General features: G+C 32.4%; 10 protein-coding genes across 10 annotated transcripts; 5 read left to right on the forward strand and 5 right to left on the reverse strand.

The window, feature by feature from the left end:
• Positions 1-341: 341 nt before the first annotated feature.
• On the forward strand, positions 342-1148 carry thyB (thymidine kinase; the record flags this gene model as incomplete). Its single annotated transcript, XM_004360462.1, has 3 exons — positions 342-535; positions 630-723; positions 795-1148. The coding sequence occupies 3 exons, from the start codon at positions 342-344 to the stop codon at positions 1146-1148; spliced, it is 642 nt and encodes a 213-aa protein (XP_004360519.1).
• A 127-nt stretch (positions 1149-1275) lies between these two features.
• On the reverse strand, positions 1276-2571 carry DFA_04799 (uncharacterized protein; the record flags this gene model as incomplete). Its single annotated transcript, XM_004360463.1, has 2 exons — positions 1276-1752; positions 1840-2571. The coding sequence occupies 2 exons, from the start codon at positions 2569-2571 to the stop codon at positions 1276-1278; spliced, it is 1209 nt and encodes a 402-aa protein (XP_004360520.1).
• A 1280-nt stretch (positions 2572-3851) lies between these two features.
• On the forward strand, positions 3852-5617 carry DFA_04800 (adenosine deaminase-related growth factor; the record flags this gene model as incomplete). The annotated part of the gene is made up of 2 exons (XM_004360464.1): positions 3852-4256; positions 4337-5617. The coding sequence occupies 2 exons, from the start codon at positions 3852-3854 to the stop codon at positions 5615-5617; spliced, it is 1686 nt and encodes a 561-aa protein (XP_004360521.1).
• A 166-nt stretch (positions 5618-5783) lies between these two features.
• On the reverse strand, positions 5784-8115 carry DFA_04801 (LIM-type zinc finger-containing protein; the record flags this gene model as incomplete). Its single annotated transcript, XM_004360465.1, has 4 exons — positions 5784-5910; positions 5994-6530; positions 6616-7949; positions 8035-8115. The coding sequence occupies 4 exons, from the start codon at positions 8113-8115 to the stop codon at positions 5784-5786; spliced, it is 2079 nt and encodes a 692-aa protein (XP_004360522.1).
• Positions 8116-8313: 198 nt separating this feature from the next.
• Positions 8314-12020, reverse strand: strap (WD40 repeat-containing protein; the record flags this gene model as incomplete). Its single annotated transcript, XM_004360466.1, has 7 exons — positions 8314-8340; positions 9017-9060; positions 10119-10183; positions 10864-11100; positions 11179-11489; positions 11609-11690; positions 11782-12020. The coding sequence occupies 7 exons, from the start codon at positions 12018-12020 to the stop codon at positions 8314-8316; spliced, it is 1005 nt and encodes a 334-aa protein (XP_004360523.1).
• Positions 12021-12392: 372 nt separating this feature from the next.
• DFA_04803 (chitinase B) lies at positions 12393-14024 on the forward strand (the record flags this gene model as incomplete). Its single annotated transcript, XM_004360467.1, has 4 exons — positions 12393-12421; positions 13171-13262; positions 13361-13691; positions 13763-14024. 4 exons carry the CDS (start codon positions 12393-12395, stop codon positions 14022-14024), a joined length of 714 nt encoding a protein of 237 aa, XP_004360524.1.
• A 133-nt stretch (positions 14025-14157) lies between these two features.
• On the reverse strand, positions 14158-16510 carry DFA_04804 (uncharacterized protein; the record flags this gene model as incomplete). Its single annotated transcript, XM_004360468.1, has 5 exons — positions 14158-14566; positions 14631-14820; positions 14910-15342; positions 15498-15844; positions 15916-16510. The coding sequence occupies 5 exons, from the start codon at positions 16508-16510 to the stop codon at positions 14158-14160; spliced, it is 1974 nt and encodes a 657-aa protein (XP_004360525.1).
• Positions 16511-16877: 367 nt separating this feature from the next.
• On the forward strand, positions 16878-19309 carry DFA_04805 (NADH:flavin oxidoreductase/NADH oxidase domain-containing protein; the record flags this gene model as incomplete). The annotated part of the gene is made up of 6 exons (XM_004360469.1): positions 16878-16910; positions 17021-17338; positions 17409-17535; positions 17799-17847; positions 18034-18204; positions 18271-19309. The coding sequence occupies 6 exons, from the start codon at positions 16878-16880 to the stop codon at positions 19307-19309; spliced, it is 1737 nt and encodes a 578-aa protein (XP_004360526.1).
• Positions 19310-20926: 1617 nt separating this feature from the next.
• DFA_04806 (uncharacterized protein) lies at positions 20927-23479 on the forward strand (the record flags this gene model as incomplete). The annotated part of the gene is made up of 8 exons (XM_004360470.1): positions 20927-21391; positions 21530-21754; positions 21822-22124; positions 22202-22527; positions 22713-22740; positions 22875-22922; positions 23199-23239; positions 23338-23479. 8 exons carry the CDS (start codon positions 20927-20929, stop codon positions 23477-23479), a joined length of 1578 nt encoding a protein of 525 aa, XP_004360527.1.
• A 1054-nt stretch (positions 23480-24533) lies between these two features.
• On the reverse strand, positions 24534-25218 carry DFA_04807 (uncharacterized protein; the record flags this gene model as incomplete). Its single annotated transcript, XM_004360471.1, has 3 exons — positions 24534-24586; positions 24624-24702; positions 25129-25218. The coding sequence occupies 3 exons, from the start codon at positions 25216-25218 to the stop codon at positions 24534-24536; spliced, it is 222 nt and encodes a 73-aa protein (XP_004360528.1).
• Between the last annotated feature and the right edge of the window lie 1229 nt (positions 25219-26447).

Raw genomic sequence — 26447 nt, forward strand, 5'->3', positions numbered from 1 at the left:
CATTAATATTATTTCATTCAAATTTTTAAGTGATGGTTCATTATTCAATAATATCAATATATATATATATATATATTATTATTATTATTATTATTATTATTATACTTATAAATGATAATTATGAAGATACAAAGATTGTCTAATCAGATCAGACATTCGAATACTTGGAAAAATTAAAGTGTTCAGTTGGAGTCGAACGAAATTGCAGATTTATATTTCAAGCTGCTAAAGTTATAGTAGTCATTCATCTTACTTACTTGTGTCTGTCTGTATATTTATATATATATATATATGCAAAGCTAAGAATTAATACGATTGTGTAAAATCATTATCGGAGGAATATGTTTAAGAACGTAGTTGGTAAAATAGGAAAGATACAAGTTATCTATGGCCCGATGTTTAGTGGCAAGACTACTGAACTCATTCGTCGAATCAAGAGGTTCAATCTTACCAATCAAAAGTGTCTCCTCATTAAATACAGTAAAGATACAAGATACAATGAGATAGACCGTAGTCTTTTATATACACACGACAAGTATGTATCATGTGACAATGTTGACAACAACAACTCAGTACTAAAAGACTAACTAGATAGACGTCATTGTTATGTTGTTGTTGTTGTTGTATAGACAAAATTATCAAGCATTCCCATGTTCAGTGTTGGAAGAAGCAAAGGATAAAGCACTTGATTACGATGTAATCGGTATTGATGAAGGTCAATTTGTATGTTAAACAAACACACTGTTAATTACCTATTATAACACTAACTAAAAAGGGTTTGTTATGATTTCTAGTTTCAAGATATAGTTCCATTTAGTGAAGATCTTGCTAATCGAGGCAAGACTGTCATTGTTGCAGCACTTGATGGTACATTCCAAAGAAAACCCTTTGGGACTGTACTCGAGTTGGTCCCAAAGGCAGAGAGCATTACAAAGCTTACAGCGGTTTGCATGCAATGCTTCAAAGATGCACCATTCACCAAAAGAATCGTTCCTGATGAAACGGTTGAACTCATTGGAGGAGCCGATAAATATATATCAGTTTGTAGAGAATGTTATCATGCTGAAGATATTAATTTAAATCAAAATCAAAATCAAAATAATAATAATAGAAATAATAATAATAGTAATAATAGTAATAAGGTTTAAAACGAAAAGAATATATAATAATATACAGATATATATATATAATATTATCAATTATTTGTACATAATACAAAACACAAACATGGCAAAAAGGTATAATTATACCTTTTTTTAAAATGGTTATTTTTAATTAATTTGTTGCAACCTTTAACAACATATGATTGTATTGGGTTCGTAAAGTATCAAGATTGGAATAGACAGCTTTGGTTGTATCCATTTCACAATCATTGCCGTTAATATCCAACCTGTCAATTGGAAATATTGGTGGAAAACAACTGCTATCACCTCGATAGTTATTATAATAGTTTGAATTGGAGAAATCATTTTTTGGTTGATGAGACATTCTTGTATAGGTTTCACCTCCTCCTCCCATATTTTGACCAGCCTCCAACGATGCAGGTACGATTCCATAAGTTAGGATAAGGCTCAACTCTACAAACAATTTGTTGATTTGTTGGATACCAATCTCTTGGATCTTGTTGTAATTGAGGTTTAGCGAAACTTGGTTTCTTCTCAACCGATTATAAAATAGGAAATGTAATAATTGATAGGATCCATCTTGTATCCAATTAAATGATAAATCCATAATTTTAATTTTTTGGTTATACTAAAAAGAATCAAATGGGAAGGAAATATGTTAGAATGCATGTATCCCTGCTATTATAATTAGTTTGTAGATTAGTTCAATATTTACCTTGAAAACTTCTTTTAAATATACTACACTATCTTTACCAATATTATTACCACTTAGGTTGATAGACTCTAATGATTGATTGTTGACCAATGCCATCATTAACATTTTGGTTCCATTATCGTTTAGTTTGTTGTTGGAGATGTCCAACTCTACCAAATTGCATAGTCGAGAGCTCAAGTACTTGGATAATCTTCTTGCTCCTTGTACTCCAATATTGTTACCTGCCAGCACCAATTTAAGACCCTTTCCAATACCTTCACCATTGTTGTTATTTACAATCAATGGTTTTAATGATTTGATAGAATTGGAACCAAGATTATTTTTTGACAAATTAATGGTTGAAATAAACTTGTAGGAACACAACATTGGTGTTATATTTTTAATATTATCATCATTTAAACCAAAACAAAGTTGTATTACTTTTAATCTACAAAGTATTGGTAAATAGTTATTTTGATTATTCTTTTGATTATTTTGATTATTTTGATTATTATTTTGAATATTTTGATTTGTTAAATGATTTAATGATTTTATAGTTTTAATGATATTTTGGTTGCCTTTAAAAGTTTGGAATATTCGGATACTGGTGACCATACATTCAACCAATTCTTTCCATTTTTTGCAAACCAATGATAACTTGATCAAATCATCGATTTCTTGGACTGTTACTATTTGATCTTTGATTATATATTCAAAGATATTATTGTATAATTCGATAGGTAGAAATTCCATAGATTAAAAAATAAAAAAAGAAAGGTTTTGTTTTTTTGTAGACTAGACTTGATAACTATATATATATATATATATATATATAAATAATAATAATATTTAATTGGGTAAAGTAGTAGTTTGTGTAAAGAGGTATTTAGGTAGGATGATGAATCAAAACCACAACAACAATTTGACCAAAAATAGTCAAATTCAACTATTGAATAGATAGACACTCCTCAACACATTATAATAGCACCCATATCAACGATTGATTGATTGATGAAGTTAATTGGTTTATCATCAGATTTACCCAATTAACATGTATACACACCACCCCCGGATCACCGAAATCATTAAAACAAACTCACACCCACCACCACCACCACTCACAACCCACAATTGTATCATAATATGCGACGACGATACAGAGATCAACCAATCAATCACACCTGCTTAGGATACTCTCCCCCTCTTTTTTTGATTTCATTTTACATCAAGGGTGTGTTCCTCCTCCCAACACTTTCATTAAGGGCTTTTCCCAACTTTCTTTAAAGTAAATGATCTTACCCTTACCATCAAACAACACTCACATGATCAAACAACATGTGTTGTTGATGTTCTTTTTTTTTAAATCTTGATGACTGTGGGGGTTGGAGTGGAAGATGACAGAAATCGCTCCCACCTCTATTTTAGAACATTTTTGAAAAAGAACGAAGAGATTAAGGTCTCTTCCTTGGGTTGCATTCATTGGCATTGCGATTTTTTGTTTAAAATTAATTTTTGTTCAATTCTTGTGTGCTTCTTTGTTCCGCATCCTATAGTTCGATCACATTCTTAAGAACCAACACTGTGATTCATCAGCGCGCTCGGAACTAGAACATATTATTATATTTATTTATATCTTTATTGTAACATCACTATCACTCTCTCACTAACTATAAATTTGTAGATTTTTAAAACACTGTTAACCACCCATCACCCATATATATTTATATATAAACACACACTTTCATCATCATTCTTTTTCAATACCAATACTATCTGTCCACACTCACTCACTCACTCACTCACTATCATTGTGATATAATATTTAAATATATTGTACATATAAATACTTTATTCTAGTTTGACGTCAATTGTATTGTATTGAATTGTATCGTATTGTTGTTTCAAACAATCACTCTTTTTTTTTATTTTTTTTATTATTCTAGTATCAAAAAGTAAATAGAAATAGTAATAGTTATTTATAATAAATAAAATAAACAGTTTCATCATCATCAAAAAACTAAAAAGATATAAAGATGACAACTGTAATCACAAAAATATTGTTAATATCCATGTTGATATGTTCGCTCATTGTTTGTGCAACCTATTCATCAGCTGTTAGAATCAATCATCACCAACAATCAACAACCGTTAAACCATCCTCCTATCAAAAGAGAGGAGGTAGTTCTCCTTCTTCTTCTTCTTCTTCAACAGACTCTTATTCATCATCTGACAGTGGTAGTAGTGCCGATGAACCAGGTATTAAGGAATACTTGGAACTAAGACAAAAACTAGTTGACCAAGAAAACAAAATCAAAGATGGATCATTTATCCATTTGAATGATAATGAAATCAAAGCAAACCAAATATTCTCACAAATCCTTCAATATGAAGAATTGTCACTTTCCAACAACGATCCATCAGGAATTAACTTTTTACAAGTATGTATAAACAAACAAATATAAAGATATTGATTGATTGATATGAACTATGACTAACTTATTATTATTATCATTTTTAGGCAATTAATAATATTTCAGAAACTCAAGTTTACCAAATTATAAAGAAAATGCCAAAAGGATCAATTTTACATCTTCATCAAGACAGTTCAGCAACCTATGATTATTTGATTTCGGTTGGAACGTATATGCCAAATTGTTACTTGTATGTTGGTCAAAACAATGCAGCTACACCGTTTGGTTCGTTTTACTTTTATGCACAACAACCAAGTGATCCAAACTGGAAGCTTGTCGCCACACTCCGTAGTCAGGCCAGCAACGTCACTGAATTTGACGCCACCCTTTTGGGAAGCCTCACTCTCTTTGGCTTGGACTATGGCAACTACATTTCATTGTGGGACAAGTTTGATGTGATCTTTGCACGTGTGGCCGGTCTCGTCACCTACACACCCATCACAATGGGCTACATGTCGCATTTGGTCAACCAAACCTTTGAGGACAATGTACAACATTTGGAACTTAGAAAGTGTTTTGGCAGCTTTTACGATTTGTCTGGCACCGCCTACAACAACACTTGGTTCATGACCCAACTCGCCGAGTTGGTCGAGCAGGTACGAGTCGACTACAACGCACCAGAGTTTGCCATCAAGATTATTGGATGTGATGGAAGACACTCGTCACGTGAAGTTGTCTTTGAGCACATGAAAGAGTCGCTCGAGCTACGTAACCAATTCCCAGAGACTTTTATTGGATATGATTTGGTGGGACCAGAAGATGAAGGTTACCCATTGATCTACTTCCTCGAAGAGTTTGCCGAGCTCCAAGAAATGAGCAAGTACACTCAATACCCACTCGAGTACTACTTCCACGCTGGCGAGACTATCCTCTACAACAACACCAATCTCTACGATGCCATCCTTCTCAAATCAGTTAGAATTGGTCATGGTCTCCAACTCACCAAACACCCACTCCTCATGGACCTAGTCAAACAAAACAATATTGGCATTGAAGTGTGTCCAATCTCGAATCAAGTGCTTGAATTCGTCGCCAACTTTAGAGCCCACCCTGCATTTGCTCTTTTCAACGAAGGTCTTCCCATCACCATCAACAACGATGATCCTGCCATCTATGGGTACTCTGGCATCAGTTTTGATTTCTACGAAGTCACCGTCGGATGGGGATTGAATATTCAACAATTAAAACAACTTGCCATCAACTCTCTTGCCTATAGTACCTATTTCGACGATCAAGAAAAGAATGCTACCATCACTGCTTGGGAATCTAAATGGGAAGATTTCATTAATTGGTTAATTACTCTTACTCCACCAACTTTCAACAAATAAAAAATAAATAAAACAAACAAACAAAAATCATAACAATAATAATAACTCGACACGAACAATCAAATCATAATGGATGATGATTAAATAAATTATCACAAATTGTGTATTATAATGTTATACTTTAAATATTAATATTTATTATGTTATATTCTGTCTGTCTGTTGATTTATTTGGTTGCAAATAATCCTTTCTTTTTTTGTCTGTTTAAAGTTAAACCTCCATAGATTTTGTTTAAAGTTGAAAATATTTCTTTAAATGATGGTCTCTTTTTTGCTTTATCAATCCAACATGCCCTAAAGTTAAATTAAAAGAAAGTATAGTTAATATATATGTGTTATTTATCTATTTATATATATTTTAATTTTTATCTATTTACTTTATCAATTTAGAAAAATCAGAAGGACAATCATTTGGGATAGGAGGTCTTTCACCTTTAGTAACCATTAAAGGTATACTCCAACTATTTACATTTTCATAGGGATCTCTTCGACAGTAGATTTCCCATAAAACAATACCAAACGAGTAGACATCGCAAGCTTCAGTGTATGGTTCGTTTCTAAATACCTCTGGTGCCATCCAACAAGATGTACCAAGATTAAGAGTCATCTGTTTGGACAAATCAATTGCACGACTTGTACCAAAATCGATCACCTTTCCACGCATATCTTCGGTGACCAACACATTACCACTCTTTAAATCTCTATGAATGACACCCATCGAATGAAGGTATTTCATTGCATTGGCAATATCCAATGCCATCGATATTTGTTGAGCATAGCTCATCTCGTACTCCTTGTTTAACAATATATCTCTTAAACTACCAGCTTTAATCAATTCAGAAACATGGAATAAATAATTGGTCTTTTCAGTATTTGCTCCATAAAATTCTGTAAAACATTCATGTTCCAATAAACTAAAAAGAAAAAGAAAAAGAAAAAGTTAATATAAATATATTTCCATCTTTCTCTTTTTCTATCAATCTTTTTTTCTTTCTTTACCTCATAATTGAAACTTCTCTATCAAATTCTTCTCTACTAAAACATAAATTATCGGTACTGTAAACTTTGATTGCAACATCTCTACATTTGTATTTTCCTTTATAGACCTTTCCAGATGCACCTGATGCCATGACATCACCCCATTCTATTTCAGATTTCTTGATTTCATTGTGTACTCTAACCTTGTTGTTTAGTACATTGTTTAGGATATCTTCAAATGATTGTGTTCTGAGCAAGTCGTTGATTGTCTTGCCATTGATAACTGGAATATGCTTTTCAATGGGTGGTTTGTCGTCGTCTTTGTTCTTTTGGCCACCTGGTGTTGTCAGACTACCAGACGAACTATTACTCGAAAGCAAAGAACCTGTGGAAGAGGTTGGTGATAGAGATGGTGAGGCAGCTGCTGAAATGTCACCCGACAAACGAAGTGTGTTACCAAACATGTGTGGTAGAGACATTGTTGCTCCTCCACTATTATTAGGTGTATTGACAATATATATGAAATTGTGCGATGCGATACCTGGAGACATAGTATTGATTCCTCCTATTCCTACTCCTGATTGATGTGATGGGATATGTACAACGTTGGTGCCATCTGGCAATTCGACATTTTGACCACCGACATTGATGACAGTGGTACTTGAACGCTTTTCATGTGGTGGTGTGGTAGGTGGTGACGTATGGTTGCTATAGAGCTCGGGTGCAGAATGAACTTGCACGTTGGGTACGGTAAAATGTGATGTTGGTTGTGGTATTGGATTGGCTGGAATATTAACAAATGAGTTGACGTAGGGTGGCGTAGATGATGATGAAGATGAAGAGGATGATGAAGATGAAGAATTGGAAACGAGTGAATCGGTGGATGGATAAGATGGAGGTGGACGTAATGGATTTATGATATTATGTGATGTAGCACGAACCAATTCAGATGGTGGCATAGGTGCTCCAGATGCAGGTGGTGTAGTTGGTGGTGATACTCTTTGTCCATTATTAATACTATTATTACTGTTACTATTACTACTACTATTATGATTATGATTATGAGTTGTATTATTTACACTATTATTTCCATTTGCATCACATTTATCACAAACAAAATTGCCTCCAATATAAAAAAATCCTCCTTTGATTGCTGTCTTGCAATAATGACAACTAAAACAATCGGTATGATATGTTTTTCCTCTTACATTGACAAGAGTTGTTTGGATTGGTAGTAGACACTTGTCACACTTTTTGGCAAACAACTCTGTCTCACATGGATCACAATAAAGTTTACCATCTTTAAAGAAAAAACTTTCCAATGATACTCCACATTTACTACATTGAAAACATTCCTAAAAATATTTTTAAAATCAACATCTTAGTATCCAACATTATATAATGTTTTATCAAATTCCAAAAAAGTAGATAGATGCATACCTCATGGAATAATCTACCCTTTGCTCTAATTCTTGAAGCTTTAATTGGGAGATTGCAAACTGCGCATGGTTCGGCTGACATGATTATCTATCTATTATCAATCCTAAGGATAATATTATTATTTATAAATAATGATAATTTCCAAAATAGTGTTGTTGTTGACTGTGGCGTTGATGATTTTCTTGATTGTTCTTGTTTTGAAGTGAAAACGTAAATGTTATTATTATTATTGATTTTAAATCTATCTATCTATCTATCTTGTATGGGTTTTAAAAAAAATTAAACTACTGCTGCTGGTGCTCCGTTCTATTACTATAAATTGGATTGAATCGGTGAATTAGTATTTCTACACAACATGTGAATATATATATATATAAATATAATGTGTGTCCAAATAAACCAAAAACAAAAACAAAATCTAATAGGAAACAATTAAATATATATTTATATATCTGTGTGTGTGTGTGATTGATCAATTGTTGTTGTTGTTGACGATAATGACAATAGTAAAACAAACAAAATGACAACAGCAAAATATTATTATTATTAAACATATCATCAGCAGTGGCAGAGTAATAGTAGCATGCTAGGATCTGTCACTCCAAATACAATCACGACTACTACCTCTACCAACCACAACACACTTGTCAAGTGACAAGAATACTATTTCAAGTATGAATCAACATCATCAACATGTGATGTGGACACAGAGTGCGGTCGGTAGTAGATGTGTTTGAACAAACAGGACAGCTGTTGTTGGATTTTTTAACTGTATGTAACATTGTGTGTTGTTTATGTGGGGGACGGGGTGGATGGGGTGGATTGTGTTTAATTGGCGGGTAATAAAAGATTACTATTCGTGATATCATCTGTACAGAAGCACGCACACTCTCTCTCTTATTCTCTTCTCTATCGTTGTCGTTGATTTACCAACCCAAATGAACAACTATTATTAGCTGTTCTTTTGTTCGTCGTTATTTACAATTTCTGCTGTGAAATTATGACAATGACAATAATAAGCAATTGCTTATCAAAAAAAAAGGGGAGAGAGTATCGTGTTTCGTATTTATATCCCCTTTTAAATATTATTCTTCTTTGATGTTGTTTTCTTCCTGTTATCAAAAACACATGTTGTTGTTTTGTTTGCTCTTTGATTGTGCTGTCGCCGATTGATTTCCTTTTCCCTTTCCTCTTGTTAAAGTAAATACCTTTTTACAACGGCACTTATTCTTATTCTCTTTTATCTCTTTTTTAATATTATTTGTTGATTTGTTATAATTCTGGTTGTAGGGGTTCTGCTGTTGAAAGGAGGAGGAGGAAAAAGAACCCAAGACGTTGTTGGGTGGCTGGAGAAATCTGTGTTTTTGTTTTTTTTGTTCGCCTCTCTATCTTTCGAACCACTCCACATGAATTGGAGGCGATTAATTAATTTGTGTGTTCGATAAAGATGAATCCCTTTCTTCACCTAATTTTTTCAAGATACTGGTGAAAGGGGGCACCTCACCAAATCGCCGATTGATCAACTTGTTGTTGTTGATAGACACATCGTTGTTCAACAATTGTGTGTGGGAATTGAAGTGTAGTAGGTATGAACTGAGCTTCTACAACTAGTACCAAACGTACCTTTACAGTTTTTAGTTTATTGATGCCTATATTTTGTGCAAGTCGTCACTTGTGGAATTCTATCTATTCTATTGTATTGTGTATGATGATGTAAAGATATCTTTTTTAAGTAAAAAAAATGATTATTAAATATAAATATAATATAATTTGTTGGTTGGTTGTTGTTTGTCGATTAGATAATATTATTATCGTTATTTATTTACATGAGGAGGATGAGTTGTGAGAAATGATGTTTTGGTTTTATTCACTTGTTGTGGATCCCCCTCCACGTCTTATCGATTTGTGGATTGTGATGATGCTGGCTGGCTGCTAATAATATTGTTTATAAATCTGTGTGGAACAAGAGTCAGATGCCAATCTGATGTAAAGATTGTGTTGAAAACATTGAATTTGGGGGTGGCACTTTGCCCACAGCAGATTGACTATTTGCCTTTAGGTGACGATCTACAATCCACATAAACATGCAGCGACGGATCTCTCGTTTGAAAACCCTCCCAGAGAAAAGACGTGTGACACCAGATCATTCCTTATAAAGAAAGTAAAAACGTAAAAATTGGCTATCATCCCAAACAAAACAAGTTTTACGTTTTATGGTCAGTCGGTATGGTATTCTCTGTTTAATTATTATTATATTCTCGAACTTGGTAAAAATATATTAATCTTTACAACCAAACAAAAAATAGATAGATAATATTATCAATTTCAAGAATGAAGAAAAATAATAATAATAATAATACAATAAATACTATTTGGGCTTGGCTTGCTTTTGTTATGATTTGTTTGTGTGAATGATTGATTCGAGTTGGAGAAAAATATTTATAGATATGTGTGTGTTATGTATATATGTTGTTGGAAAATCCTCTGATGATGAAAAGTAGATAGAATACTCGCTGGTCATTTCAACCAATGTCACCTTGATGATAAATACTTGACCTAAACCATTTATCACAAAGACCATTTTACCCACTATCGTGCTTATGAAATTCATCATAGCAAATAGTATAGGAGGGTCTGCAAAGTAGATAGTATAGGTGTCAAGTTGTTATTTCAAAGTGTTGTTGGTTTCAATAGCGGGTATTTTGATTCAATTTGTTATTATTATTATTATTATTATTATTATTAATTGTTGTTGTTGTTGTTATAAAGGTGTATTTTGATCCAATTTGTTATTATTATTATTTGATTTTGTTTTTTTTTTTTATTAACCAAATTCTAATTGTACCATCAACCGAACCTGAAGCAAATGATTCGCCATCAGATGAATATCGACAACAATTGACTGGACCATGGTGACCCTTATTAACTTCAATTTCGTTTCCAGTTGCAGAGTCATAGACATGAACCCAAAAATCACTACCGCCAGCAATAAATCTAGATCCATCAGGATGTAATGACGCACAATGAACATCATATGGAAGTGAATAAACTTTAACTGGATGGAATCTAAAAAAAAAGTAATATTCATTAATTATATATTTCTCTCTTTTTGATTGACTCTCTTTTTCTATCTTTCTATCTTACGATTGAGCATCCCAAAATGTAACTTCATTACCAGCGGTTGTAAGTAATAATTTTTTATCTTTACTAAACTCCATACTCGAGATTGGAGCCTTTGCGCAAATAGTCATTTTGTTTTGACTTCTGAGATCCCAAATACGGATAACCTCGTCTGCGCCACCACTTAGTACGCAGTCGTCATTGTATACACTCCACAATGCACATTTGATCATTCCATTGTGTCCAGATACTTTGAATATTGGTTCTGTTGGGTTCTCCAAATCGAAAACTCTGAGAACCTTGTCAGCACCTCCAGTCACTATTCTATTATTATTCTAATTATAGGGGTTTGGTTTGAAATAAAATGAGGGATAAGATATTAATGATTAATGATTGATTCCAACAATGATGATGATGATGGTTGTTCCAAAATTTTGGTTGTGTGTGGTCATACTCTTGAAAAATCAGCAGTCTTTACAATAGAGTCGTGTTCAAATGAATATAATTCTGTACCATTTAATGTATCCCAAAGTTTACTATAATAAATCAGAGATAATAATAATGGTCAGTCTTAATAGTAATACTATTACTACAACTATTATTATTATTACTACTACTACTACTTACGCAGTATAATCGGCAGAGGCAGTGATGGCTTGTGTAGCGGTTGAATTGAATCTGGATGACCATACGGCGCCCTTGTGACCTTCAAATGTTCCTATCCAATCTCCATTGGATCCATCTCTCAGCATTGGTTTACCATCTAAACATGCTGATATTATAAAGCACCCATCGCTTCCTTCATTACAATATGCAAGATCAGATACTGGTCTTGAATGACCCGAACATATAAGTGGTTGTTTCATTTCTTTCTTTATATTTATGTTATGTTTGTATTAGGTGTTAGTGAATTATTCTATGTTTGATTGATTATTATTATTATTATTGATGACTATTAAAACAAATAAATAAATTATTAATTATTATATTGATTGAGTTGAGTTGTTATTGTTACTGAGATACTCTGTTTTGTTGTGTATGTATGTATAAGTGTGTATCTGTATTGGTGACGTGTGATTAAATTTACAAAGGTGTTGATAGTAGTAGTTGTTGTTGTTGTTGTTGTTGTTATAGTGATTGATTGATTGATTGTATGTGTGTAAGTGTGTCAAGTATAAGTAAGTCTATATAGTTTCTTTTCTCTCTAGCTATATAAATATATTTCAAAAGTAATATGTATGTGTTGTCAATCTGTAATATATGTAAGGTAGGTGTAATATAAATATATAAGTAGGTGGGTAGGGTAATAAACACAAAATCGTGTGTTTGATGCTCGTCTCTTCAAGCAGACAGAACTCTCTGTGCATAAAAATAAAAAATAAAGAAAATTAAAAAAGAGGAATACAAGAATTCCTGATTCCAGAACTCAAAAACAATATTGTTACTCTAGAGTTTTGAAGAATATTAATATATTAATTTAATTATGATGTGTCGTTTCGATATATAAAGGTATCTGAACTTCAACATTTGATCCAAGAATAACAAGTTTGTTTTTTTTGGGTTCACATCATCACATAACATCACCCACACATCTCACAATATGGTTGTTGTTATTTTAAACCACGAACCACGTCGATATCAATTACGGTGGAAAGATGTATGACACCAAGTGTTGTGATCGGCTTATAATAAAGAATGGTAGAACAAGGTTTTGGCTTACCGTCGTTTTCATTTAAAATAGAACTTTGATACCAAAGTTGTAAGCCACCAATAGGAGTTGTTTGTTTGGACTGATAGACTGGTTGGTTGGTTCGATGTATGTATGGAACGATTGATTCCAATTTACTTTCAAAAGGTATAAATAGGGTACGAAAAGGAAATGAAATGAATCATCAAATCCACATATTAAATAATTAACAAACAATCCAATTAAAAAGTTTCTACAATCTTTTTGTCTAAAACCATGTTTATCACAAAAGTTTCTATAATATTCCTTTTGTTTTGTATTTTTATCAGTAATGTCTATGGACATGGATATTTGATTAGTCCAATTGCTCGCCAAGCTCGTTGTAAAAACAATCCAAAGAATAGTATTTGGTGGCCAACTGGTAATTATAATTATTATTATATATTTCTTCCCATGGTTCATTAATTTTAAATCCAACTCCTTCTCATTCTCTTTTGTGATTAAATATTTACCTTTTAGATGGAACTGGAATTCAGGATTTAGATTGTCGCGCAGCTTTCCAGTATGTTAAAAATAGGGGTAGTGATCCAACATACCAATTCACTCAGTTGAATGAGTTTGCCGTCTTGATTCCACAGTATCAATCAGGATACTCTGCTTTGACCCAAGCTGTTCCAAACAATCTATGCTCTGCAGGTGCTTCAACTCCATCTGCCCAATTTGGAGATAAGAGTGGTATGTCTATCGCAACTAAATGGACTCCAACACAATACAAAATCGGATCAACATCAAACACTAGTATGGATATTACTGTAACCTTTTGTGCTACTGCAACTCATAATCCATCATTGTATGTAATTTGTAAACTAGTCTTTTTCAATTTTTTCTTTTTTCTTCTAACACTTTTTTTCAATTTCCAAGTTGGGAATTCTATATAACCAAACAAGGTGTAAATACAGCTACCAAGGTTTTAACTTGGAATGATTTTGAATTTTTCCAAAGTATCAATAATGTTGCACCTACTACTGGTACATGGGCTGGATGTACTGCAAGCAAGGCATACATAATGAAGATTAAGGTGCCTGTACGTCTAACCGCTGCCACTTTGTTGGCAAGATGGCAAAGAATAGATAGTGTTGGTGAATGCTTTATCAACTGTTCTGATATCCAAATGATTGTATAATAACCTTTAATCCCAACCAAACCTATTGTTGTTGTACTACTATTTTTTTTTTATGTATATAAATATTTAATTGAATAAAAAATGTATATTGTATTTATCCATTGATTCTCTCTTTGTTATTATTGATTATTGATTATTGATTAGTTTCATTAATTTTTGGTGGGAAATCCAATTCAACATTTAATACATCCAATTGTAAAATATCAGCTTCACAATTTAGAATAGAACCAACGTTTGGTGTAGTTCTACCAAGATCACCATGAACAAACTCCTTGATATAGGTACCTGCTTGAGCCCAAACATCCAAAGTAAAGATATGTGGACAAACGTATTCATATTCGAGTTTGTCAATCATCTTTTTACGTTCCATCAATGTTCTACGATGCATAACACGAACTGGTGTATTTTGCTTCAACTCTATATCCTTTAGAGTTGACAATACCTTTAAATCTTCTTCACCAAGTTCCTTGTCAGTCCAAACAACACATCTATAAATCTTTTTCTTTGTAGTTCCACCTTCATTTAATAATGTTGTTTGTTTTCTAAAAATAAAAATAATAATAAGTATTTTGAATATAGTTTGAGTTTGTACTATTACTTTCATACTTTGTAATAAATTGTAAATCAGTTAATCTAATTTCAGAATGTTCATTATTGATTGCATTTTGTAAATCTAAGAAATCCTTTGGAGTATACTTGATTTTACGAGCATTGATAAGTTCAATAAAGAATGGTCTACCTTGACCAAGCATTCTTACATCAATATCCTCTCTACCACTACCAACTAAATTGGTTGCTATAAATAATTCATTCATTCATACATACATACATACATATTAGTATCATTCGTTTACCTTGTTTCATTTTTTTTTTGTTTATACATACAATCACATGCAAACATTTCCATAATTTTCTTATTAAATAATTCATCAACACTACCAGTTAATCTTTGTCTATCGTCATTATTGATTGTAATGAGTGGTTCATCCATTTTATCATTGGTAACTGTAGTAGTTGGATTTTGTTCCAATTGTTTTTTGTATTCAATTGGTAACATGTTTGTTTGACTGAGTGATCTAGAGTATTTGTTGTATCTTCCACTAATGTAAACGGAAGCTTGAGCATAACTAATATTGTATTGGTAGAATGTTTTCGGTGTGTTTGGTGGTACTTCACCACTCGAACAATAATCCTTCATTGATATTTCATCCAAGATATCTTGTACCTGTTGTTGTGAATCTTCGGCAGCACTCTTCTTATTTTTGTTGTACTTGTTATTATTATTATTGTATCTTTGTTTTTGTCTTTTTTCGATGGTCTCGAAATATCGAATAAAAAGGTATGATCATTTTTAGTTTCTTCATGTAAATAATCCATATTAATTCTAAAGTCGCTCTAAAAATAAATAAATAAACAAAATAAATATTATTTAATAATATATAATATATATATATAATTATAATAATACTTTACATTTGGTTGAAATTTAAAATTAAATCTTTTAACAATTAATGGACCAAGAATCCATTTGATAGCTTCTTTGATATCGACCTTGGAGAATAATTTTGGAAGATAATCTTTAAGTAAAACCGATGCCAATGGTGCAGGTCCGGTAGTATAAGAGTTGTAAGACTTGTCATTATAACGTTGTTTCAAGTAATACCAAACAGAATACTCTCTAATCGTAACAGATATGGGGAGTGTAAGTTGTAGTGAATAGTCATGGAATTCGTATGGACATTTGGCAATATTATCCAATATATCTTTTTGAAATGTTGGATCCATTAAATTTTGAAGCATTCCTAAACATGTTGAACATACTAGTAGAAATATAAATATATGAGTAAAAAAAAAAAGATAGAATAATATTCTTTTTTTTGTAAAACCTTACTCTTTGTTCCACATGGTTCAGTTTGACATTGATATTTTGGTAATACTACTACTGGTGTTGGAGTAGTTGTAGTTGTAGTTGTATCAGTGACAGTGGTGGTAGTTGTAGTCGAAGCATCAGTTTCAGCAGAAGTCGTGGTTGATGCCAACTTTTCTTCTTGTTCCTTTTGTTGTTTTTGTTGTTGTTGTTGTTCAATATCAAAAGCATGACCCTTTTCAATGTTATAGAGTAGATTATGAATGACAATAGTTGGTTCTTGATATAGCGATAAATCTCTAATATCGCAGTATCTTAGACAACATCTTTCACATAGACCAATCGATTGTAAATCAGACAATATCAAAGGATTGATTGATGGTCGGTATCTCGAATACAATGATTCCAACTTCCACATAAAGTTTCTCTTTTCAACTTCTGTCATTGTAGCTGTAATATCTTCTTGTTCTTTTTTACTATTTGTAGTAGTAACAGCTGACGCTGGTGTCACTTGTTCGACTTGTTCGACTTGTTGTTGAACATTATCACCCATCTTTGTATCGATATCTTGTGATGGTGTGTTTGTTGTAGTTGTAGTTGCAGTAGTAGTGGTATCCATTCTATCCTATAACTCTAACACATTCGGGTATTTGAACAAACAACAACAAAGTTTTAAAACGAATCATATGATTTTGTTTTTTTGCAAGATTCATTTAAATTAATTAAAAACAAATTGAAACAATATATATAATAGAATAGTATTCTTACAAAAGAGGAACAACAACAATAATGAACAATCTTATTCGTTTGGGAAGAGTAGCACCTGAAACAACTGCTTTATTTGTGTAAGATCATCATCATCATCATCAGCTGAACAATATTAATGGGCTTTGATTGTTGTACTTACCATTTACTCTATTTACCATACATAATGAAATGATGATAGATGTGATTTACAAACAAAGTTTGTACCATTGATCCATGAAATGCCAAAGGTATTACAACATGCTTCAACTTTGGTATGTATACTTTTAGCAGCAGCAGCAGCAGCAGCAGCAGGTGGAGTATTAAGATTCTTCATAGTTGTCTAATTAATTAACATTGGTGTCTGTCATCTATTCAAAATAAGATTAAAGGATGTAAAGAATTGAATGTACCAATTATTGGAACAGAACAATACCCACAAGGACTTGGACATATTGTTGATGAGTTGGATCCAAAGAGTTATCCAATCTTTTCAAAGACACTCTTTTCAATGTGTACTCCTGATGTACAAAACAAACTAAAAGAGTTTAGAGGATTAAAGTCTGTCATTATCACTGGTATTGAAACACATGTCTGTGTACTTCAAACTACATTGGATCTTTTAGAAAGTGGTTACGATGTACACATTGTCGAAGATGCTGTTAGTTCACAAAGATTAAATTCAAAATTGGTTGCTCTTGAGGTATGCAAAGAATGATGATGAATTTTAACCAACCAACGAACTAACTAATACATTATATAATATTTAACAGAGACTTAAACAATCAGGTGCATTTATTACAACTACAGAATCGATTCTTTTCCAACTAGCCAAAGATGCCAAACATCCAAACTTTAAAAAGATTTCAACACTTGTTAAATCACATAATGATGCTGTTAGTAAATTATAGATAGATACAAATATATCTATATTGCTGACAACAACAATAACTATTAAAATGTATAAATCAACCATCAATAATTATTAAACAATTAACTAATTCAAATCATTCATCCTCAAGCTTGTTCCAAAAATGTATTTTTTGTATTTATTTTTTGAATTTAATTTGGGGGGTTGGTTCGTCCTGCTCCTGCTCCGATAAAAAAGTGGGAGTGTTGTAGGTTTCGCGAAGAAGAATATAAACCATTCAATAATCTTTCAGAGATGTATATTGAAGAAGAAAGAGAAAGAGAAGCTTCTCTATCTGAATGGTGTGTATATCATAAATTGTTGTCTCTGAGAAGATCTCAGAGAACAAACTATCAACTACTATAAAATGAACATTAATTATACCAGCAGAGTCAGTCATCTCAATCAACCAATAATAATAATAACTTCATTATATAATAATAATAATATTAATAATATTAATAATAACTAATTATGAATTCAAAAAGTATACCAGAATTTAAGAATAATATTTATAAATCAAAAGAATATCCAAATGGTTATCAATCAGCTGGTATTCCATCAATAGGAAAGAATGAAGGAAAACATATCCCATTGTTATTCACTCCTTTGAAAATTAGAAATGTTGAATTTAAAAATAGAATCGTTGTTTCTCCAATGTATGTAAACAAAAGATAATTTATTAAATATTATAATATATTTAATTTATAAATTCTCTCATTTAGGTGCCAATACTCATCAACTGATGGATTTATGAACGATTGGCATTTAGTACATTTGGGAACATTTGCAAAGGGAGGTGCTGGGTTGGTTATGTTTGAGGCGTCGGGTGTTACTGCAAATGGAAGAATTACAGCATTGGATGCTGGTATCTACAAGGATGAACATGTTGGTCCGATGAAGAGAATCGTTGACTTTGTTCATCAGTTTGGTGCAAAGGCTGGTTTACAGATTGCCCACGCAGGAAGGAAGGCCTCGACTTGTGCTCCATTTCTCAATACTAGTCGGTTACCTGCAAATGCCGAACAGGGAGGATGGACCAATGTAGATGCACCATCACCCATCCCATGGGCTGAGACATTCCCAAAACCCGCTGGCATGACAATCGATGAGATTCGATCGATGGAAGACAAGTTTGTAGATGCTGCCAAACGAGCGGAGCAGGCTGGATTCGATGTCATTGAAATTCACGCTGCTCATGGCTACCTCATCTCTGAATTCCTTTCGGGTACATCCAACAAACGTACAGACGACTATGGTGGCAGTCTTGAAAATCGTAGTCGATTCCTATATGAAATTGTCAGAAAGATTAGAAAGGTGTACGATGGTGTACTGTTTGTTCGTATCTCTTGTAGTGAATGGGTTCAAGAAGAGGGTGCTTTCACTCCAGAGGACAGTATTCCATTGGCCAAGAAACTCAAAGAGTTGGGTGTCGACTTGTTGGACTGTTCCTCTGGAGGTAACAATCCCCGTCAACATGTTGTCGCCAAACCACTCTACCAAGTTCCCTTTGCAGACCTTGTCAAAAAGAATGTACCCAACTTTTTGACAGCTGCAGTTGGTCTCATCGAGACAGCCGAAGAAGCAGAACAAGTATTACAACAGCAATCAGCTGACCTAGTCATGTTGGCCCGTCCATTCCTTCGCGACCCATTCTGGCCTGTACGTGCTGCCATCGAACTTGATATCTCTATAGACTATTGTTTACAATATCAAATGGGTCAACCTAGACCTCATGGTCAAGCTGGTGGTATCCCAAGATAACAAAACCAAAACTAGTCAAAAGTATTGTATAAATATAATGAATAAATAGATAATTAAATATCGCATTCTAGATTTTTAACCAAACTCTGGGATGTTGACATGATAATAATCTAAAAAAATATCATTTTCAACTACAATTGTGGTATGAAAGTAGATCGAGTAGGGATCGAATCGAGAGAACTAATAATGTTAGACGATGGAGTAATGGGGATGGGTGTCTTTACTTTTCCCGAACATGCTAACAAACATTTATATGAATGAGCGTTGTTGTTGTATATCTACTAATCATAAAAGTTGATAACCCAATTAATTTGAACTACCTGCAAAGGAGGAGTGACATTTCAACCAAAATAGGTCAATAATGTTTCTCGGGGAGAGTTGAGGAGAACGTCGATTCGGGTACGAACAACGATCTCAATGGGTGGTCGATTTAAATGGGTTTCAAGGACAATGGAATAGTTAATTTTTCTATACAATACCTGGTTGATGGTGCGTCGAGAATAGATCGTGGGATTTCCGTAGCTCGGGGTTTATTGTCAACGGAAAATAAGCATTGGGTGATAGTACCCTACATAGCTATTAGGGGAGGGACAATCATAAAACCCTACAAAAACAATAAAATCGCCCAACTCAACGTTTTTTTTTTGAAACAATGAATAAAATTTTAATGTGAATCTGAGATGCTGCAAGCCCAAGTTATGGTGGCTTGGTTTTTTATGGTATCGGGGAATAGAGGATAGCGATAATAAAAACAAAAAAAATCAACCATTTCATATGAATGCTCAGAATCGCAATGGGCAATCAACTCACAGATTGACTAGATCCATTGTGCAAGAGGGGGGTCTTGTGTCTTGAGTCTCATTGCGAACCGTTCTCCTATGTTTGGGTTTCAACTTTGCAGAACACCCTGCAAATCGTGTAGGATGATAATAATCATTTAGACGGATGGATGGAAACTTAACCACTACTCCTGAATTGAACGTTTAAACAGCCTTTCGTAAATCAACTTAAACAAAAACAATAATCTTCTTCTTCTTTTTTTGTTTATAGATTGATTGTTTTTGTTTTCACAGTTCCCGTTCTCTTTCGAATCTATCTCTTTGTTGTTGCCTATACAAATAGATACACAGATCAACAAACGAAAAAGGAAACAGATCCACCACCAAATCTATTTTTTTAAAAATGTAAATGTTCCCCCAATCACACACACACGTCGACACTACTATCAGGATCTTTTAATCTGTTGGTACGGTACCATGCCTACCCCCTCATCTATTGTTGTTTTAAAGAAAGGACTCGTTCAAGTCATTGTTATATAAAAATCTCTAAAACATTATAAATGTTGTTTCATAGAGTCGTAGAAGGAATAGATATTAATATCCTTTGGAACGAATATTTTATTTTTATTATAACAATCAAAATTATTTAAAACATTCAACGAAACAAAAATAGTTGAGGATAGTTTAGTTTGTTTACATTTCCTCCTCCATATATACTCAATTAAGATAATTAACAACTATAATTTTTTTATTTTACATAGACATAAATATATATTTATTGTTTGTACAGAGAGATAATATTTATTTATCAATATATATTTATAGATAAACTTGAAAAATGGAAAACGTATTATTACATTCTTTTGCAAAAAAATTTACATCTAGTTTGAGATTGCAGTTGGCAATTTTCACAGTTGTAGCATGGGCAGTTGCATTAAGTATTGATCGTACCTATGTCGAAAGTTATAGAGTAAAGGCTGATGATTTCTTTGCCAAGATACCACCAATGGCCGAGGTCATGGTCAGAACATCTGGCCAAAAAGCTGCCATCATTGTACTAGCTATTCTCGAAACCTCTATATTTGGATTTGGTGTTGCCTTTCTCATATGTGCCGGCTCTAGAGTATTCAAAATATCAAATGGTCTTTTGCGTAAACGTATGATTGGATCTTGGATTGCAATTGGCTTCTTTTGTATTTCATGGTGGCCACATTCGACTGCTCATAGTTTAATTATGACTAGTTCACTTGACCCATATGACAATTATATTATTATGGAAGTTTGTTTCCATTGGACTATTATGGTTTGTTCTGTTGTTTTATCTTATTATCAATTTGGTATGAAAAAATAGATACTACACTTTGATAGAATAGAATTAGAATATTAATATTATTATTTCTTATTTTCTTTTTTCTTTTTTATTTTTATTTTTTTTTTTTAGTATTTAATTAGATTAATGTATGAAGTAGCAATGATGAGACAAAAGATGAATAAAGGTAAAGAGAATGATCCATTAACTGGTCCATGGTATAAAAACTTTATCAATCATTCTTATGTTATCTTTGCACTTGGGTTTGCCGGTGGTATGGTACTAATGTTTAAATTATCACCAATTCCATATGAAAAGTTGGAAGGTTATCAAGTATTCTTTTATGTTACTTTCAAGGTAAATAATTAATAATAATAATAATTAATTGTAATATTAATTTTATTTGTTTTTTTTTCTATTTTAGATTGTTGACAGTCTTTTGTTGGGATTAGGATTTTCATTTGCCTATGTTATGATTAGAATTATTTATTATTTACCTTCGAATCGTGGTAGAAGGGTTGCCATTATCTCAAGTGTTTGTATCTGGTTCAATTATGCTATTCAAGTCCCACATCCAATTATTCACGGTAAACTACCAGTTGCAATGATCAATGTTATTGCAGTCGATTATGGTGTACATATTCCAATTATTATTACTACCGGTATCTTGGCATTCTATCAATTTAGAATGTTGGAATTGGCTACTGACAAGAATTCTTCCTTGGGTGTATGTATAAAAAAGAAAACAAAAAGAATTAATCTCTTTTTCTAAATATATTAATATTTAATTTTTTCTTTTTTTAGATTGCAACAAGAATGAGAAAGGGATCAAATAGTTTATCAATGAGAACAATTACTCAAACCAATGGATCAGCAATGTCATCAAACAATTCAGCCGATCTTAAAAACTCACAACAATTAAACTCTTCACAACAAGCATTTGCTTCGATTAAAATGGATTCTGCCATTTCAACAGCTCAGAATGATGATTCAGCCGAGTCTGTCACTATCGAGATTCCAGAACAAGATGAAACAATCTCTGGTAAACCACAGGATGAAGAATCATCAGTAACATCTTACAATGTAGCTGCCATTATGATGCCAACCTCTGTTTCCAATCCAGATTTGAAGTCTATAAATACTGAAAAGGAACCAAGAATTAATTAATTAAATACCCCTTTTGTAAAATAGTAGTAAAAATAAAATATTGATAAATATTTATCAAATAAACAAATATGAAAAAGAATATGAATATATATCTATACATCAAGACAACATTTAGAATATAATATTTTTCAAATATATAAATAATTAGAATATCAAAATGGGATGCAATACCGTGGGTTTGATCATAGTAGGCGAACATAATAAACAATATAGAATGATCTATTTGGTTTAAAAAATTATTTCTTTTATTGTTTTTATTAAAGTTGATTAAAGATTAAAATATTGCAAAAAATAATATTTTAATATTTAGTTGGCAGTCCTTATTAAAAGAGGATGTGGAGGAGCTTTTTGGTTGAATGTACTTTTAACCATTCTTGGTTGGATTCCAGGTATCATCCATGCCTTGTACATTATTTTATCTCATAGACATGACCACGACTAAAATGGAGATCCTCAACCAAAATAACTAATAACTATATATTAATTTATATATTAATTAATTAAATTAAAAAAACAAGGCCTATCAAATTAGTGAAAGTTGAAAAAAACCTTATACCATTTTTATTATACACAGATCTTCGAAGAGAGATAAGACTTTTATATAATATGTATACATACAAATTTTGAATTATAGTTCACAGAGATTGCTTCGTCTTGTTCTGGAATCCTTAGAGTGTAATTAATACAGCGGGTATTATTATTGTTGTATGTTTTCTCTCATTAATCATACTATCGTCATCATTATAAACATCATTCGCATTTCACTATCATAGAATATCAGTTAATACAATCATCGCAAACAACAATTTATCTTCCTCCTTGTACACTTTATATCTTTATCATTCAACATACGTTCAATTACAACATACAGTATTCTATATGAACAATGTACTGGGCAACAATGATGTTATTTAGTTATTCTATTTTTTTTCTTTAAAATTCCAATACCAAAGAAGACTGCAGCTAGACAAAGGATTTAATAGATTTGGAAATGAAGTTGTTTACAAATATACTACTATCAAACAACATCTCGTATGAAAGCTCCCTCAAGACTTTTATGAATGTAGACAACAAAAACAATTATTTGTTAATGGACAACTCAACCTGTCAAAAGTCCATCAACGATTTCAACTATCTCTTGCAAATAGTGTATAGCGTACTGGCAGATAACCTAAATCTCTACCACCACGGCGACACAACAGGTGTTCTTCTTTGAAATTGACGGCATGATCACCTTGGTTGGCGCTACACCTCTTCTCATCAAATACAGTCGAGTAATCCTAACCATCCTCTTTAATAAAGAAATCGGGTTTGGATTAACAAATTTGGTCAATGAAAGAACTTGCATTTGCCAGATTTGGAACCAGATACAGACTATCGTGCAAGATTTCATGGTATTACCTCTGCGAGACCACTTGGACGTGTCGTGAAAATGGTAACTCTACAAAGTTGGAACTTTTACCAAATATTCACCAGACAAGCCAAGTTGTACAACTTAACATCATCAACTCTAATATCACCAACTGTCATCAATAATTTAAGCAAAGCTTGCTTCTATCGACAATCACATAGCATCCCTCGCATACCCAAAAAAAATATATGCCAAATGCTAAAGACAGAGGCATCAGACTGTTGAACACTCCATGGGGAGGATACAATTCAATTGGATCATATTTGGTTGCAAATTTTTTGGTAACCCACCACCAACAGCCCAACATCCAACTACCGAGTGTTTGGAATAGTTGAAAGTTGAGTTGTTGGTCGTGGGTCACAGGATCATCTCAGTAGTTGGATGTGTGATATACAAAAAAGTCACCAAACTCTTCCTGAAGAAAACTACCAACACAACAATTATAAATAATTATCAAATAAAAGTTTATATATACCATACAATATGATTGTTTAAAAAATATTTTCTTTATTGTTATTAAAGTTGATAAAAGTTTAATAACAGGGTCTGTGTTTTATTTTATCGCGGACTGACTGGTGATGAAAGGATCTCCATTTTAGTCGTGGTCATGTCTATGAGATAAAATAATGTACAAGGCATGGATGATACCTGGAATCCAACCAAGAATGGTTAAAAGTACATTCAACCAAAAAGCTCCTCCACATCCTCTTTTAATAAGGACTGCCAACTAAATATTAAAAAAAAAAAATTTTAATTAGTATTTATTATACTCTATAGTTTCCTATTTTTTCTATAAAATACATGCTGGCGGGAGAATTATAGCCACTATGATCAAACCCACGGTATTGCATCCCATTTTGATATTCTAATTATTTATATATTTGAAAAATATTATATTCTAAAAAATATTATGTAATAAACTAGTTTGAAAAGAAAATGAAAACTCACATCCACTCCATTTATAAATAGTCAATGACTTTACAAAAAAAACATGGTATAATTGTAAATGTAAATCTTGTTCCATATGAGGATTTTCCATTAATGGAAACGTAATTAAATATTTATTAAAATTTCAATTTTCTATTAGATTCCAATAACAATTACTTTTTTTCTTTTACAATGAGTAATACCCACACACACTCCCACTATCTACCCTCATACCTTGTAATTGTACCATTAACATCATGGAAAGGAAAATAAACAATTCAAAATATTTCTTGGTTTGTTGGAATCTATTATCCATTTTCTTTTATTCTTTTTTTATTAATTATTGTTTTTAAAAGAACAAACAATGAATTGGTTGTTGATCTATTCAACCAATGTAAAGAAGAATAGAATATTTTACTCTTTCAAGTTGAAATTCAAGATATCTTCTTCTTCTTTTTGAACTACGGAAAGTCATCATAGTTTAGTTTCAGTATGAATTTAAGAAGACATCCGAAAGAGAAAAGAAATCTTTTAATTTGTCGGAAACATGTGTTCGGAACCCCCCAATGTCCACCATGATATCATCTTGATTTTGAGTGCCCCATAAACAAAAGTGATCCGTTCCGCTGTGAGAGGTGCCCCCACTACTTATTGATATCCTCCCGACCAGATATCAGTTTCGAAAACCCTTGTTTTTTTCTACTCTTGAAATTGAACAATGGGAAATCAAAGCCAAGCATCACCATCAACCCCCCCCCCCACTTTTTCTTTTTTACTCTTCTCTACTCACTTTCTAAATTTGGTGTAACATTACATGACTAAACAACAACAAACATCAAACCCTCTCTACGGGATTACCGGGATGTGATGAAGCAAGAATCGTATTACTACAAGTAATCTTCGTTACTTTGCTTGCAAGTAGTATAATAATGCTGTTCCCGTGTACAACACACAAAACATAAACATTTTTAATGTGTGTTTGTATTTAGTTAGTGCGTGTGTGTGTGTAAATAAACAAGGAGTGTTCTGGTTATTGTATCCAAACAAACAAACACAGGCATCACATCAACAACAACAACAACAACAACAAACACATATACAATAGTACGACGTAATTGGAAAAACAACCAACATACATTGCAACAAATAATCAAATCAAATTACAAAGAGAGATTAGAGGAGGAGCAAAGAAGAAGCAGCAGCAGTAGCAACAGACTTGAACAAGAGATAGAAAAATTAACATAATAGTTATCTTATCTCTGGTCATGAATTAGAAAAAAAAGAAAGAGGAGAGGAGTAAATTAAACAAACAAAGAAAAAAAGAGAGAAAGAAATTATTATTACCTCCATCGCACCACCATACATACAATTACATATATATACCTTCCTCCCCATTTTTTATTTTACCATCATCAACAACAATAATAATAATAATAATAGTCCGATTCGATATACACTGTAAATCTATTTTTTAAATATATCCCATTCTTGGTTTATCTGTACATTATTCTTTTTTCCACCAATCTTTATCTATCTATCTATTCT

This window comes from Cavenderia fasciculata (genome assembly GCF_000203815.1).
Source record: "Cavenderia fasciculata unplaced genomic scaffold Scf_Dfasci-G-o-33e01.r1-3, whole genome shotgun sequence".
NCBI lineage: Eukaryota > Evosea > Eumycetozoa > Acytosteliales > Cavenderiaceae > Cavenderia > Cavenderia fasciculata.